The 15563-nt window shown below is 36.4% G+C and overlaps 2 protein-coding genes across 2 annotated transcripts in view; both read right to left on the bottom strand.

Moving 5' to 3' along the window:
* Positions 1 to 5867, bottom strand: part of LOC112047553 (adenosine receptor A3) — a 73208-nt gene extending 67341 nt beyond the window's left edge. The window contains exon 1 of the mRNA XM_052881510.1: positions 4928 to 5867. Coding sequence (XP_052737470.1) covers positions 4928 to 5357 — 430 coding nt within the window. The 5' untranslated portion in view covers positions 5358 to 5867. The remainder of the gene's footprint in view (positions 1 to 4927) is intronic.
* Positions 5868 to 6232: 365 nt separating this feature from the next.
* Positions 6233 to 15121, bottom strand: LOC112046973 (kelch domain-containing protein 10 homolog). Its single transcript, XM_024083852.2, has 3 exons — positions 14627 to 15121; positions 13672 to 13883; positions 6233 to 11832 (listed from the first exon to the last, which is right to left on the bottom strand). Exons 1-3 carry the CDS (start codon positions 14951 to 14953, stop codon positions 11184 to 11186), a joined length of 1188 nt encoding a protein of 395 aa, XP_023939620.2. The 5' UTR covers positions 14954 to 15121; the 3' UTR covers positions 6233 to 11183.
* Positions 15122 to 15563: the final 442 nt, after the last annotated feature.

The raw sequence follows: 15563 nt of genomic DNA, 5'->3' as shown, positions 1-15563 counted from the left end.
TAATGAAAAGAAAATTTAAATATACAGAAACTGAAAATATAGGTTTTTGCTTGGGAAAGAAAATCTAGACTTATAATAAAACTGTATCTAACAGTAGCCAAAAATATTTTTGTTCTTTTTTTGTCTGTCTGTCCTTATTTTTATTGACCGGGCATTACGTTGAAACTACTGAATGAATTCAAATGAAAATGGTTCGAATACGAAGGTGGTTAAAGGATACTATTTGTTGCGATTGCAAAATTAAATCAGAAGGAGGTGAAACAGGGGTAGTAAGGTACTACCAGTAAAATACTAAAAATACATATTTCAATTCAGATCAAGATATTTTAAAATTCTACCCCTAAAGGGTTAAAAAGGGGTTGAAGTTTTTTTAATATAAACCGTCCATGTTTTGAGTTATAGTTTTGTAAAATGATTAGTGCCCATGGTACGAAAAAGGTGATATTATAATTTTAGTCGCAAAAATTAAATCAAGTTAGAACAGAGTTTGTAAGTTTGTGTGGAAAGTCCTTCAAATTACATTAATTTGCACATGTATGTTCAGTTATGTACTAGCGGACGCCCTTGACTTCGTCCGCATGTAATTCCATTTTTAGTATTTCTTACAAAGTATTTGCTTCTTGCGCCTTTGAATCCCTCACAAGGATCAGGATTCTAACTTAGAATCACTGGCTACGCTCGCGCTACAATTATACAATCCTTCGCTTGCTCAGGATTCAAACTCAGCACTCGCAGCGAAAACGAACTTGTTGAACTCTTTATGAACAATAGTAGATTGTTATACAAGGGGCTAAAAAGACCCATTATATACGAGGTATTTTTAGGGCCCGAGACGAAGGCGAGGGCCGCCTAGATAGAAACCGAGTTTATAATGGGTTTAGCCCCACGTGTTACACTCTGCTTTTCACTACGATTGCGAGAAAATAAAATAGTTTAGTACAATATTCAATGATTTATTTTAATTGAAAATTAAATGTACAAAGTCTACAATTTTGGATATTAAGGGAGATGCTTTTACCCAGTAACATAATTTCCGACTACTGTGAAAATGAATAATAAGTAAATAAGATAAACGTGGGAGATAATAGTTTAAAAAACTCCTTTCGTAAGTGAATCCATTCGTTGTTGTTTTCTCCACTTTTTTCGGTAAGTACCTATTTAAGTAAATGCGTCTCGACTTTGATGGTAACAGATTGAAAATTTCATCCATCTCCAAATTAGGATCACCATTCTCACTAGATGAAGACAATAATAACAATTATTGTTGAAAAATATGTAAGTTACGGTCACAAATTGACAATGAATTTCTGAAAAAATAAAAAAATCAAGTGTGTATTATTCACGCCAATTGTTTTTTAAATTCGCGCTTTTTAATTTTATTTTTTTCACATGAGAAAGAGGCAAAGGTAATTACACCGTAAAGGATGTCCCATGACTTCAAATCTCGTTCTGTTCGCAACTCAATAAAAAAATAAACGCATTCCACAGACAAGAACACTGCATTTCATTCCAATTTAAAGTTTTTTATTTATTTTTCAAAACAATCAGTGCCTTACCTATAATGATTCTATTTTCGAATAAAACCTCCTCCGTTTTATAGTAGGTTAGTACTTAGCTAGTACTCGTAACAGACAAGAATTAAAAAAAACAAGATTACTTTAGCTCCTAGAGGCTAATATGCTTGTTTAGCCCCGCTGTGGATTGGTAATATGACAGTGTTTTTGAGCAAGAGTAGTGAAAATATTTTTTAATTGCCCAATGAGTAAATTTTAATAAAAAAATTAATCATAAACTATCCGGCAGTATTTTTACTAGGCAACCTACTTGCAATGTGTAAATGTGTCCATCATTTAGGTATTTCTTATCCCAAATACATAAATAACAGATGATGGTAAGTAAGTCTTTATTTATTATGCCGTACAAGCACGCCGTTTAAAAAAAATACTTTTCCAAAACGCAAAATCAAAACATTTGAAATCCACGATTCGTAATACGAGGTGTGATTTACGTGGGCTTTACAAACACTTCACGATTTCAATAAAGATATTTTCATATTAAAATAAACCAGCCAGCGATTTGAATATAATTACAATTTAAATATGTATGTTGGTGGGCTGAGTAGGTGCGTACTAGGGCTGTCAATATAACATATAATATAATATATTATTATGTCTTAAATATACATAAAAAACGCAAAGGTGACTGACTGACATAGTGATCTATCAACACACAGCCCAAACCACTGAACCAATTGGGCTAAAATTTGGAATGCAGGTAGATGTTACGACGTATGCATCCGCTAATAAAGGATCTTGATCAATTCCACCCCCAAGGGAATAAAATAAGGGATGAAAGTTTGTATAAAACTTTGTCAATTTGGCTGAAATTTGAAATAAAAATAGATTTTACTCTGGACTAACACACAGGCTTTTCATCCCGGATAAATTTATGGTTCCCGCGGGATTTGTGAAAAACTGAATTCCACGCGGACGAAGTCGTGACGCCCGCTAGTTATACATATACTCGTACCTACGTATGATATATTATAGAAATGTTAATATATTTCGGGTCTGGGTACCACATTTTCAACATCGAAATCTAAGAAACAATCACCTATTATTTTTATAGCTTAATTTGAATAAGACATCATCATCATCATCAACGCATATTCGGCACACTGCTGAGCTCGAGAATGAGAGGGGTTAGGCCAATAGTCCACCACGCTGGCCCAACGCGGATTGACAGACTTCACACACGCAGAGAATTAAGAAAATTCTCTGGTATGCAGGTTTCCTCACGATGTTTTTCCTTCACCGTTTGAGACATGATATTTAATTTCTTAAAATGCACACAACTTAAAAGTTGGAGGTGCATGCCCCGGACCGGATTCGAACCCACACCCTCCGGAATCGGAGGCAGAGGTCATATCCTCAGGGCTCTCACGGTTTTGAATAAGACAATATACTTATATTTCGCCGAAGAAATGTTGGCAACCCTACTACGTACCTACCACAAATCATCCTGAACGGTTATTATAGCGATCGTTCATCATATACAGAGTTGGTGTCTATTGTGCTCAAATAATGATAGCAATAAACGGTAAGTGCTACCTATAGGTAGGAGTTAGGTATCTATACCTACTTCCTATACCGTATCTATACCTCTTGGTATCAACTGGTGATAAAAGAACAACGTATTCTTAGGTAACTCTTAAAGAAATTGTCTAACTACAACTGTGTGTTTAATTATGGAGGTGTTTTTTTATATTCTGTACAAGTTAGCCCTTGATTACAATCTCACCTGATGGTAAGTGATGATGCAATCTAAGATGGAAGCGGAAAACTTGTTAGGAGGAGGATGAAAATCCACACCCCTTTCGGTTTCTACACGGCATCGTACCGGAACGCTAAATCTCTTGGCGGTACGTCTTTGTCGGTAGGGTGGTAATTAGCCACGGCCAAAGCCTCCCACCAGCCAAAGGTATAGGTTCCGGCAAGTAAGTAGCTTGGTAAACGCATGTTCCGTGGTTGTGCAGAAAATAATACAAGTCATAAAGCTATTTTTCAAATACCAATAATCTTCTATATTATAACTAGTTGACGCCGCGCGGATTCACCCGCGTGGTTTCCGTTCCCGTACAAATACGGAGATATATATATAGCCTATAGCCTTCCTCGATAAATAGGCTATCTAACAGTGAAATAATTTTTAAAATCGGACCAGTAGTTCCCGAGATTAGCGTATACAAACAAACAAACAAACTCTTCAACTTTGTAATATTAGTATAGATAAAAATCTATAGGTACTAATATTAAAAAGAGAAAAGATTTGATTTTTTGTTTGTTTGTTTGTATGTAATGAATAGGCTCCGAAACAACTGAACCGATTTGAAAGATTCTTTCACTGTTGGGAAGCAGAGTAATGGTTGCTGGTTGTTAGATTTTCTTGAAATTAAAATTGAATAAAATTTAGAGAAACAGGTAAGCAATGGCGTAGCTACCCTGGTGCAAGGCGATGCACTGCACCGGGGCCCTGAAGCTCATGGGGCCTTCAAATCCTTACCAGAAAATCGCGATCGAACTTAACTTGTAGAACTTGAGAGCTGATGATAAAGTACCTTAGCATTTTTATGTATTTGATCTTTAATATTTTTACTTGATAAAATCTAACCAGTTTAGATAGTGGGGCCCCATTTTTTTATTTGCACCAGGGCCCTTGGTTAGATACGCCACTGGAAATAACAAATAAGACTGGCAAGTGGCATCTTGACAGTCCCATCTTGACTGATAGTTACGCCTCTGGTTAACCGACAGTCCCTACAGGCTACAATTATACTAATTGAGACTGTAATGCGCGCGTGGCATTGACATTGTGTATATCAGCGTTAGCTTCTATGTTCATAAGTGTATACTTACTTGTACTTTTAGTGTACTTTTACGTATTTACGTGGAAAACACGATCGTGTTTGCGACACATAAAAAACTTTGTACAAATCTACTTGTTGACGTGAGTTGAAAAATTTACATTAAGTATTTCCCGTAGGTACTCCGCGAATCAAATCTGGAATAGTTACTTGAAAAAGTGGGAAAAGCCAATAGTTGAGAAGGCGGTAGCCCTTATTAAATATAGGTATAGGCAACGACATACATTTTATTGGGTATAGGTAGGTTTAGTAAGTACTTACCTAAATAATTTAAGTGTCAAGTCTCTTGGTTGATACTTACTGATGTGTTTTTATTGAAGCCCAGGAAACTGTTGAGTATCCATCGAGTGTTTTTCGACGGTCCAAATGCAAACAGACTTATTACACTCGTAAAAGGATACGGAACCGACGCATTATTCCAAATGCGATTCATAAAGTACGACATTAGTCAACGCATATCAATTGATACATTCGCAATGGCTTTATATAACTTGTAATACTTACGAATCGCTGTCTTCGTGCGCACGTTCCTCGAATAGCACATCGGATGGAGGATGGCCCAGTAGCGGTCTACGGAAACTGCCACCAAACAGAAGATGCTTATTGTACATAGCATCACCAGAAGCGACGTGGTGAACAAACAAGCGTAGAGGTTTCTCGGCAGTCCCACTGACGCCAATATCGCGAACGGTATACCCAGCATACCGACTAACAAATCCGCGATAGCCAACGACACTATGTAGTAATTAGTTCGCCGACGCAATCGCCTGTCGCGACGGAACACATGGATCACCATGGCATTTCCAATGACCGCCACCAATGCGACGAGCAGTTCCAGAGACGTGTAAGTTGCGTGCAACTCCGGTGTGGGAGACCGATGGGGCGCCGCACCTGTGGGATCTGTCCCCGTCTCCGTTACGTTTTCCTCACTCATATTGGAAACAATCTCCTAATAACTATACATGTTTGTACACCATTTTATTTCATTTAAACATCATCAAGTATTGCGTATAAATCACTGATTAATATGGTTATCGATTTCGTCGGAATGTGATGCATTATTAGGGCTACTTTGTAAGTTTAAAATCGCGTATTGCGTAGCTACTGCGATCGCGGATAGTCCGCCGTCCGCTAGAGCGACCCGTGTCCCGCTCGCGCGAAGTTTTTCCCACCACTGCGGGCGAATTGGCGCGAAACGTCGCCGACGGCTGGGACACGCGCCCTAGACCGACGCACACTTGTTGCGGTAACGTTTATCGTTTACCCTTGAGAACGAATGAAGAGATCGTCTCGCGGATGTGAATCGTTTACACCAAAAATTGATGTGCATTTAGATACGACACGTGGGTTGCCCAATAATGATAAGATGCCTAAATAGAGGACAACGAGCTCTTAAAACAATTTTTAATCATCAGTTTGTTTTTTTTTTTTTGATCAATGCCATTGCCAGATGTTAATTGGAACCAACGAGATAGGTTCTCTGGCTCTCCAATCCACGTGGTTTGCTCCGGGCTGCTACTTTTTACCTATTGTGCATTTGTTGATAAAGAGATGCTTTTTCAATTTCATCTTCGTACGTCGAGCAGTTTCGATATTTCGTCATGAGACCTTTCGCTTTTATGTTTTAAAGAAATATTATCAGCAAAAACCGACAAAGTTAACGTATTTAAAACTACGTCAACCAGATCTGACAAAATCTTCACACGTTTACCCCGAAACCAGAGACCGGAGTATCTCCATAATTATGTAGACTATACAACGTTCCGATGAGAAGGTGGAATGCGTAAATAAATGTTAATAAAATAATAATTAATTTTACACTGCAATCTATTGTTTAATGTAATAAGATTTGTAAATAAAAAATAATGTATAAAATTATATTACACAACAGTCAATAAATAACTAATTATTATGCATAAAAATTGTACAATAAACAAATTGTTGAAATAACATAAGTAAATTTGAACAATTATCGATATTTGATTAAAATATTTTTCCCAACTAGTTTGAATATTATGCATGTTTGTGTTAGTCGGATGAATTCTTTATGACGTCTCCGAAATAAGATGCGGGTGACCCTTCGCGGAGGCCATACAAAAATCAAGACACGTGAGACGATGTCCCGCCGCCCCTACTTTACCGAGGTCACCTAAAATCTTATATACAGTGCAACTTAACACACGATGTTCAGAAGCATCAAATGGATTGCATCCGACTATAAATGCACACACAAATATAAAATTTCATCAAGCACAATTACTTGTAATATTTAGAAATATATTTTTTTTATTTACACTGCTTCATGTATGTTTTTTTAGATTTTAGTATACTAGAATCAAAAAAAAAAATATTCCGGAAAGTTAGTTTGTTTGGATGTATCATGTAGTGGTAAGATGGCAACCTTTCGCTGGACCCCCTTCATGTTTGACCTTTAACTGTGGACGCGCGGTCTCGCAGACCTCACACCGTTTGCGATGTAAGTGTCTAACTCACAGAAAATTAAGACTGCAAATTGCCTTTAGTGTTTAATATCCTTAATTATGTAATGACTAATTAAAGATTCAATTACATGTTTATTTTTTTAGATTCATACCCTCTGAGTGTTACAATAAAAGTAATAGGTAACTTTTTAGTTATTCCATTTCCTAATGGCTTTCACCTTGAACTATAGCGGTCCATGAGACCGCGCGTCCACAAGATTCATACCCTCTGAGTGTTATAATAAAAGTAATAGGTAACTTTTTAGTTATTCCATTTCCTAATGGCTTTCACCTTGAACTATAGCGGTCCATGAGACCGCGCGTCCACAAGATTCATACCCTCTGAGTGTTATAATAAAAGTAATAGGTAACTTTTTAGTTATTTCATTTCCTAATGGCTTTCACCTTGAACATCCATTAATTACGGGTCACCCTGAATATATTTCTAACTCCGGATCTTAAGCCATATAACACCTTACCACTAAACCCAAAGTCAAACGGACTTCCAAAAGTAGACCAACTTATAATTTAATTTTACAGTGGAAACTTCTTTATTTTTCACAATTTTCTAAAATTTATTCAGAACACAATACTAACTCAGCCATATTTCGTCCGTAGGTATTTGTTTCAATTGGTTGAACAACTAAACAACATAGATTTATTGATAACAAATATATACTAAATAGCACACTTTCACATTTAATACAAGCTTTTATATAACTTGCTGTTAGTATGCATGTGTCAAATCTCAGAAGCTAAATGAGGAACACTCCCTGACGTGTACCAGTGGACTAGAATTTGGTACACGCGTATCTTCGTAGATTTTCGAGCTATAGCGCTATTTTGTATCGACCTCTATATGTATACGTCAGTTAAATACTATTCTATATTAATTATCGTCGCATGCGCTACAAAATATCAAATTCTTTTACACTTACGATAAAGATTTTACTGTCGGATGCACAAAAAAAAAATAATAAAAAAAAATCAGCCGACTTCAAAAACATAAAACATACTGACTAAACTAAAAAGCAAAAAATAATATCATTCTAAGTTCTATATATCATATTATGTACTAACTGATGATCAGTTTGAAGGCGGTGCTAGCCCGATGATGTATTTATTCAAGCCATGTAAGAATATCATAAAGATTTAGGTTTTTCAGCCAGTGTTCTTTCATGTAGTTCTTTCAGAAACGGCTTAAACCTGAGAACCTCCTAGTGTATATCCATTAACTATATTTTGACAGTCGTATGTTGATTTGTGTACCCCGCGGTGCTGCCGGATTTTAAATACCTTTAGTGGAAAAAGGCTCATTCGTCTTTATAAATTTTTGTCACAATACTACAGACAGAGATGAATTCCAAACTCCCGCTGTCAAGTTATAATAGCAAGTAGCAACGTTACAAAATAGCGCTACTGGTATTGGGTGGAGTCAGAAACTGGCCATACGAACTAAACTAAACGAAATAAGCCATAAGTTATAGGCTTATTGGTCTTGGCTAACACTCTGGCTACAAGTTCAGCATTTATATAAAAGCTTGTTTTTTCATTATTAATTTATATTTATATAATATATCAGCATGGATTGAAAAGTCTCAAAGTTAGACACTGCTTTGGTCACTACCATTTAAATTAATCAATATGTACTCATTTCATTAACATATTAAATACATTTTTTACACATAACTATCATTTTTTACTGGGAGCTCATATTATGTAGAAGCCATATAAGTACTCGTAACTTATATGGTAAAAATTGGAAATCAGTAGATCTATCGAAGAACACCAGATCCATTATCAAAAGTTGCCAAGTTAAGATAGTTTTGGACTATTGTCCGTCTTCGTAAAGGGGTAAATCTAACCTCCAATAAAAAGTTAATACTTTCTGATTTGACAACATAAAGCATCTGTTGGATAAAGAATGCTTAAAGATAAATATTATCTTCAAAACTTTCTATACTATATAAACCACAGAACTCAGTCCTCGCGGGTGGTAAAGTGCGAGGTTTTTTTAACCCCCGGCGCAACAAAAGGTGTGTTAAAGTTTGACCTGTCTGTCTTTGGCTCATAGCTGCCAAACGAAAACGTATTCAATTTAGTTTTTTTTTTCACATTAAAAGTGACTTATGTGCGAGTGTTCTTGCTTCTGATACATGTTTGATGAAAATCGGTTGAGCTTTTTAAAAGTTGTGTGTATAACCGAATGTCTGTGCAAATATACTCGTGTGGGGTCTCAAATGAAAGCGCACTGAACGAGAACATTGATAACTTGATCAAGAGTGTTCTTAGATAAGTTTGATGAGATAATTGGTTAAAAATAGAGATGGGCCGAGTACTCGGTTGATACTCGGTACTCGGCGTACTCGGCGGATTTTTTGATACTCGTACTCGGCCGAATAACTCGGTCGTTGAATGCCGAGTATACATTGTATTCGAAAAGCATTATTTAGGTACATATAATTAAATCAACAGTGTTAATCAAAAAGTATTTATTTGTCATTTAGGAAATCTTTGAAAATCTCAATTAAATTTGAATAAAATTAAAATAAAATATTTAAAAGAGCAACTGTTAAGTTTCCCGTCGTTCTTCTCAACAGGAGACTGCGCCTTCTGAGCTGGTGGTAGAGTCACTACAAATAGTCAAACTTGACGTTTCAAAAGTGCTTGTAAACTAAGCCTCCTTGAAAAAAACAATTTTGAATTGAATTGAATTGAATTAATACTTGTTCACGCGCGCGAAATGGGAATTTGATTGAACCGAGTTACTCGGCCGAGTACTCGGTTGAAAAAAAATTGAACCGAGTAAAACTCGGTACTCGTTATTCGGCAAAAGTGTTACTCGGCGCATCTCTAGTTAAAAAATTAGGACATGGAAATCCAATTGTTCATATTGAAATAAAAATAAACAATTTTCTTTGATCCGGCTCACATATTATGATGATAGAAAGAATGTCTGTCAAAAAATTCATTATTCTATTCGGGGGATTTTCAAAGTTTTTAATTTTATGTTATTTACTAAATGACAATTATTAGCCCTTGACTACAGTCTCGCCTGATGTTAAGTGACAACGCAGTGTAAGATGGAAGCGGGTTTACTTGGAAGAGATACAAGTCGTAACGTATCGTACGTCGTATGGATTTTTAAAAGGTAACCCGCGAAGAATCGGCCTGTATGGACTCTTCGCCGCTGCTATCTATAAATGTGAACGCTTTTCTATCTCTATATTATTTTATTATACAGAGAGAGATAGAGACGAATTCGAAACTCACACTATCGAATTATAAGAATTTCGTTATTGAATAGCGCTACTTTATGTCGCGAACGAAGACTTAGTTATGTAGTTAGTCTATGAAAAATGAGCAATAAAGTTTTGTTTTTCAATATAAATTGACTATATGTTGGCTAAGCAACAATATATTATCATGTACAAGAAATATTATAAAATGTTTAATAGTCATCCAAGAGCCTTTGACTTTTGTTAATTTATAAATGCTTGAAGTAAGTTTGTCAGCCCATGCTACAACCATAGTAGTAGGAACTATGGAAAGTTTGTTTAGACCATTCCAATATGCTGAGAAAATGAAACTTACAATGGGATTCATAGACGTTGTAGGGCCACCCCCAGGGGATCATTTCATATTTCGACACTCAGTGGCGGAATGGTCTACAACGTCTATGAATTCCACCTAATAGAATAGGAAATTGGTTACTTTTTAGAGTTAAGGAACTCTTAAAGTTTCGCCATGTCTCTGTCCGCGATTTAGCTCAAAGACTATTTCTACTAGATAGAAGTCGAAAAATAAAACCTTTAAAAATATATTTTACATGTAAATTGGGGATGATTTATTTTTTATTTAAATAGAGGTTAATTTTAATTATTGAAGTGTTTTATGCTATATTTTATGATTTTTTGAAGCTATTTATTATGTAGGAGACATACAAAGGTTCTGGAGACTTTGTAACCTGGTATCTCCTAACATCACCATGGCTTAGTTAGCCAACCATACTTGGTATAGTAGGAGCATGGGATGTCAAACTTTTATTTAATAATACCTACAGGCTTTCGGTTTAAAAGCCTTATTCTGATGTAGCAGCTTTTCTATAGCAACATTACTACTATTTAGTTTAAGTATTGTGAGGTTCAATCACCAAGATCCTGAGGTGACACTACCTCTTGAAACAGGAGGGGTCGAACCTCAACTTAAAACTTTATTCAGTAGATCTTTGTAAGCCCTCTCATCATAAAAAATTTATATAACTTGATAATGTGATTAATTCACTGTAGTCTTTCTACAAAATGCCTTGGTATACCAACATCTAATAGTGAAGATTTATCAACCTGATCCATATTTGGATGAAAACTTAACAAAGCCTCCCAACATATCTCGCTCAGCTTTGGTATACATAGCCACACTTTGTACATTACATTATTCCGTCTTGTCTCTTGGAGATTTGGTTCAATCCCGCCAAATACATACATACAACCATTGGAAGATACAGTAGAAGAATGAAAATATAGAGGTTGAGGGAGCACTGTCTTTTGCATTAAATGCCACCGCATATCAGAGAGATTCAATCTCCAGATATCGTCGAAAACGCCATGTCCGTCCGTACCACCAGCCACAAACACTTGAGCACCATTGGGTGTATCTATCTGCACTGCACTATGACACTTTCTAGGTAACGGTTGCACAGTATCTTTCATTGAATCATCTGCCTTTGGTGTTAATATAGTCCATGTTCTGGTTTCAAGGTCAAACATAGGTATTTCCATTAACTCAAACGCCCAGTCCCCTGTACCGCCTCCAATTATATACAGTTTATTTCCCACTCTAGCTACTTCATGTCGGTACCTACCCAGTGGCTCATCCTCTTGTCCAGTCCCAACAAAAATTGGCTCCCAAACCATTGTTCGTAGATCTAACCTGCAAATAATTGCATAAATATATACACTCTCAATACACAATAACTCAACTCATAAAAGTACTCTACTCTCTTAAAACTATAGTTACTACAATACTCATTTAAATTTCAGTAAATAAAGTCGAGTATTAGTATGTATATACATTTAGTTCGAAGAGCCGATGGAAGTTGGGGTCCCAAGGTGCTGGAATGGCGAACCAGCATTAGAGGGGGCAGTGTTGGTCGACTTCCCACCAGGTGTACTGTCAACATCGAGTGAGTCGCAGGGATTCGCTGGACGCAGGCGGCTCAGCATCGTGGTGTTTGGAAATCCCTACAAAAGGCCTATGTCCTGCAGTGGACATCCATAGGCTGATATGATGAGTACGCTTTAAATGATTTTCCTAGTAGTACCACTGTTGACATTAACATAATTCACTCGCATCATTTTCTTCATTCCGTTTATTTTTTCAATCAATGAAAAATTTCAGTATTTGTGCAACATAGTAGTCCGAACATACTCTGACCATTACAATGCAATACATAGTGTGAAGCAAGGTTGTTTCCCTTGTTTCCCTGTTTATTTGTATGCTTAAATCTTTTATTATTTTTACATGCGACTTACCTGTCTCGTCGAACGTCACTGTTGCAACATTTGCAGACGATGCTGCTTTCCTTTCTTGCAGTGATGATGCGATTATAGCAAGTAGCCAGCTTCAGAAACAGCTAGACGTAACTAATGATTGGCTTAAAAAGTGGCGAATTAAGCCTAGCGCGCCTAAATCGCAACATATTACCTTCACACTGAGATCAGGAGATTGTCCAGCAGTTAAACTAGATAAAGAACTATTACCACGACGAACATGCGTGAAGTATCTAGGATTTTACTTAGACCGACGCCTCACATGGAAGGATCATATTAAAAACAAGCGCGACGACCTTAACAATCGCTTTAGAAACTTGCTCTGGCTTCTAGGTAGGCAGTCTGCATTGTCACTCAACAATAAACTATTGGTGTATTGCGCAATTCTCAAACCTATCTGGCTATATGGAATTCAGATATGGGGTACCGCTAGCACATCCAACACACTAGCAATCCAAAGAGTCCAAAATAGAATATTTAGAACAATTGCTAATGCGCCCTGGTATACACGCAATACTGAAATACACCAATATTTGGAAATGCCAACAGTTCAGGACGAGATAAAGAAGTACAAAACGCAACATCGGGAACGCTTGCAGAAACATCCAAACCCACTGGCTTGTGGGCTACTGACTGCTGATAGAGTCAAAAGGTTAAAACGGGCAGATGTGCTCGACTCTATGCAGATTTGAGGACAGTGGTCCCCAGGTCTGCCAACGCCACTTTATGCCGACCACTAATCTGATTATAGTCTGTCGACTGATTGCAGATAAAACCAAGGAAAAAAAAAAAAAAAAAAACTTTTAAACTATGTAATAGATTTTAGCTAAGTAAACATTTATAGATAGTGATTCAATAAAGTTTAGTTATGTGTATTGTCATATTTCAGGATTTCCACCCAGCCTAACACATGTGTCTACTAGTTAAGTGTAAGTGAACCACATTTTTAGATTCAAAATCCAAGTAATTTTACCAATCTTTGTAGTTGTCAACACAAGGAGTTGTCAACATTGTTAAAATAATTGTAGTGTTATAGCTTGGCAACTTTGTTCACAACACTCACAATGTTGCACGTGGGGTGGAGGACGTGTAGCGATGAATGAGAACAGCTGCACGTCACTTCCCCGCACGCACGAATTCACACCGCATATTATGGGGGAGTGCTATCAACGAACTTGTCAGACTATAGTAAAAAAAAAAAAAAAATTTGTATACCAACCTATAAATATCACAGTTATATGCAAATCCATTTGTGCCTCCAACAGTATAGAAGGCACCATCATGGCACAGTATAGACTGGCCATACTGTCCTGGTGGCCTGGCGCCTGTGACCTCTAGCACCTGGAGTTTTGCATCATTTTCATGTGTCCGCCAAGTGATCACATCATTGCTACACTTATTACCAAATGGAGCACCTGTCCCACCATATATCTACAAGCAAAGAATAAATACATATAAAAAAATAATTTTGTGTCTGTCTGCAACAATTTTAGACTTTTAGATAGTATGTTACATGCCTACAAAATTACTGCAAAATGTGATCTGAATTTAGCTACTCCACTGAATGCACACATGCACAATTTTGTGTTTACTTACATTATATATTTATAAATATGTAGTTTTTACACTTCCTAAACATACAACTCTACATTGTAGATATTTATGTATTAATTGTTTTAAAAACTTTTGTTATTACCTATGGGACTAAATGAAATTAAACCTTTGTTAGCCTCAATTTCGACCCACTTAAAATAACATATCTAATAGTATGAAATCTTTGTATGTCTGTGATTTCAGAACAACTGTGTTTTCTCAAGTGCTTGTTTACACAATAATAAAACAAACAAACTTTTTTAGATTTTTTCTGTATGTATGTCTGTCAGTGTATTGCAAGAAATATATTATAGGCAATTTTTTTAATGTAGAAAAGTGAATTTCAAATGTATGCCTTACAAATTAGCAAGAATTAGCTGCATAGTGCTATTGATTGCTACAGGTTATATGAAAAGGAGGGGCCCATTAAGATAGAAGTCAGAAGGCTCAGCAGAGCAATAATGAGACCTGTGAGGCCTTTATCTGCAATGGACTACTGTAGAAACTAAAGAGTTGTACTTTTTTAATGTGTACTTTAACAGATTGAGAAAATAAAGGTTAATTATAATAGTATAACATACCATTAAATACCTTCCATTCATACACATAGCATTGGATGCCAGCTCTTCTGGCATATTCTCATCAACTCTGTGCTGGGTCCATTTCCTAGATGCTATACAAAAACTCCATAGTTCCTTGAAAAGTGGCATGGTAGGTGTCCAAGTTGGGTTATTTCTTTGTATGGCATTCATCGGTAAATAAGGGTTATAACCTCCAAAACAGTATATTCTAACATCGTCGCACGCTATCCTATGTCCACTTCTAGGCCGCGGTCTTGCATTTCCCCGATACTTAACTACAGTAATTTTAAATGGCTCGAACTTATAATCTCTACGCGATGAAGTCATAGCGTCAATGACTTCAATAATTAAAGAAGAATACTAGAAGTGCACCCGAACTTCGATAATATTATTGAATTTTAAAATATTAATATTGTCCAACTAAATAAATATAAATTTTGACATTTTATTTCTTTTTTTTTTAAGCTCGTTTTAACGGCTCTGACTTCTGAGTTCTAGCCAGCGTTGCCAATGCCTATTATCCTAATTCCCTACAGAGCTAGGCTAAATTACCCAAATGGAGAATAATTTCCATATTCCCTACAAATAATGCAGATTTTACTAGTATGTTTAAAGCTTTTGTCCTAATTGCTTTGGGCTTTTAACTTAACACTTATTAAGTCTCCATGCCAGTAAGTGGCGTGTCGACGATGTATCCAGTCCCAACTTAGAGAACATATTTTATAGAAACAATCCCCACATATTGGGAATGGTCCAAAATTTCAATTCGGTGACTAAAATTGACATTTGACATAAAAAACGATTTTTGGATTACCGTTATTTACGTAGTAAAAAAACGGCCAAGTGTGAGTCAGACTCGCGCACCGTGGGTTCCGTACAGTATTAGTATAATAATCTATGGTTCCGAACAAAACTGGGTGACTATTCCTTATCGATG

Source organism: Bicyclus anynana, chromosome 5, assembly GCF_947172395.1.
Source record: "Bicyclus anynana chromosome 5, ilBicAnyn1.1, whole genome shotgun sequence".
NCBI classification, from domain to species: domain Eukaryota; kingdom Metazoa; phylum Arthropoda; class Insecta; order Lepidoptera; family Nymphalidae; genus Bicyclus; species Bicyclus anynana.
The sequence above is the reverse complement of the archived record's forward strand: the minus strand, read 5'-3'. Positions and strand labels throughout refer to the sequence as shown.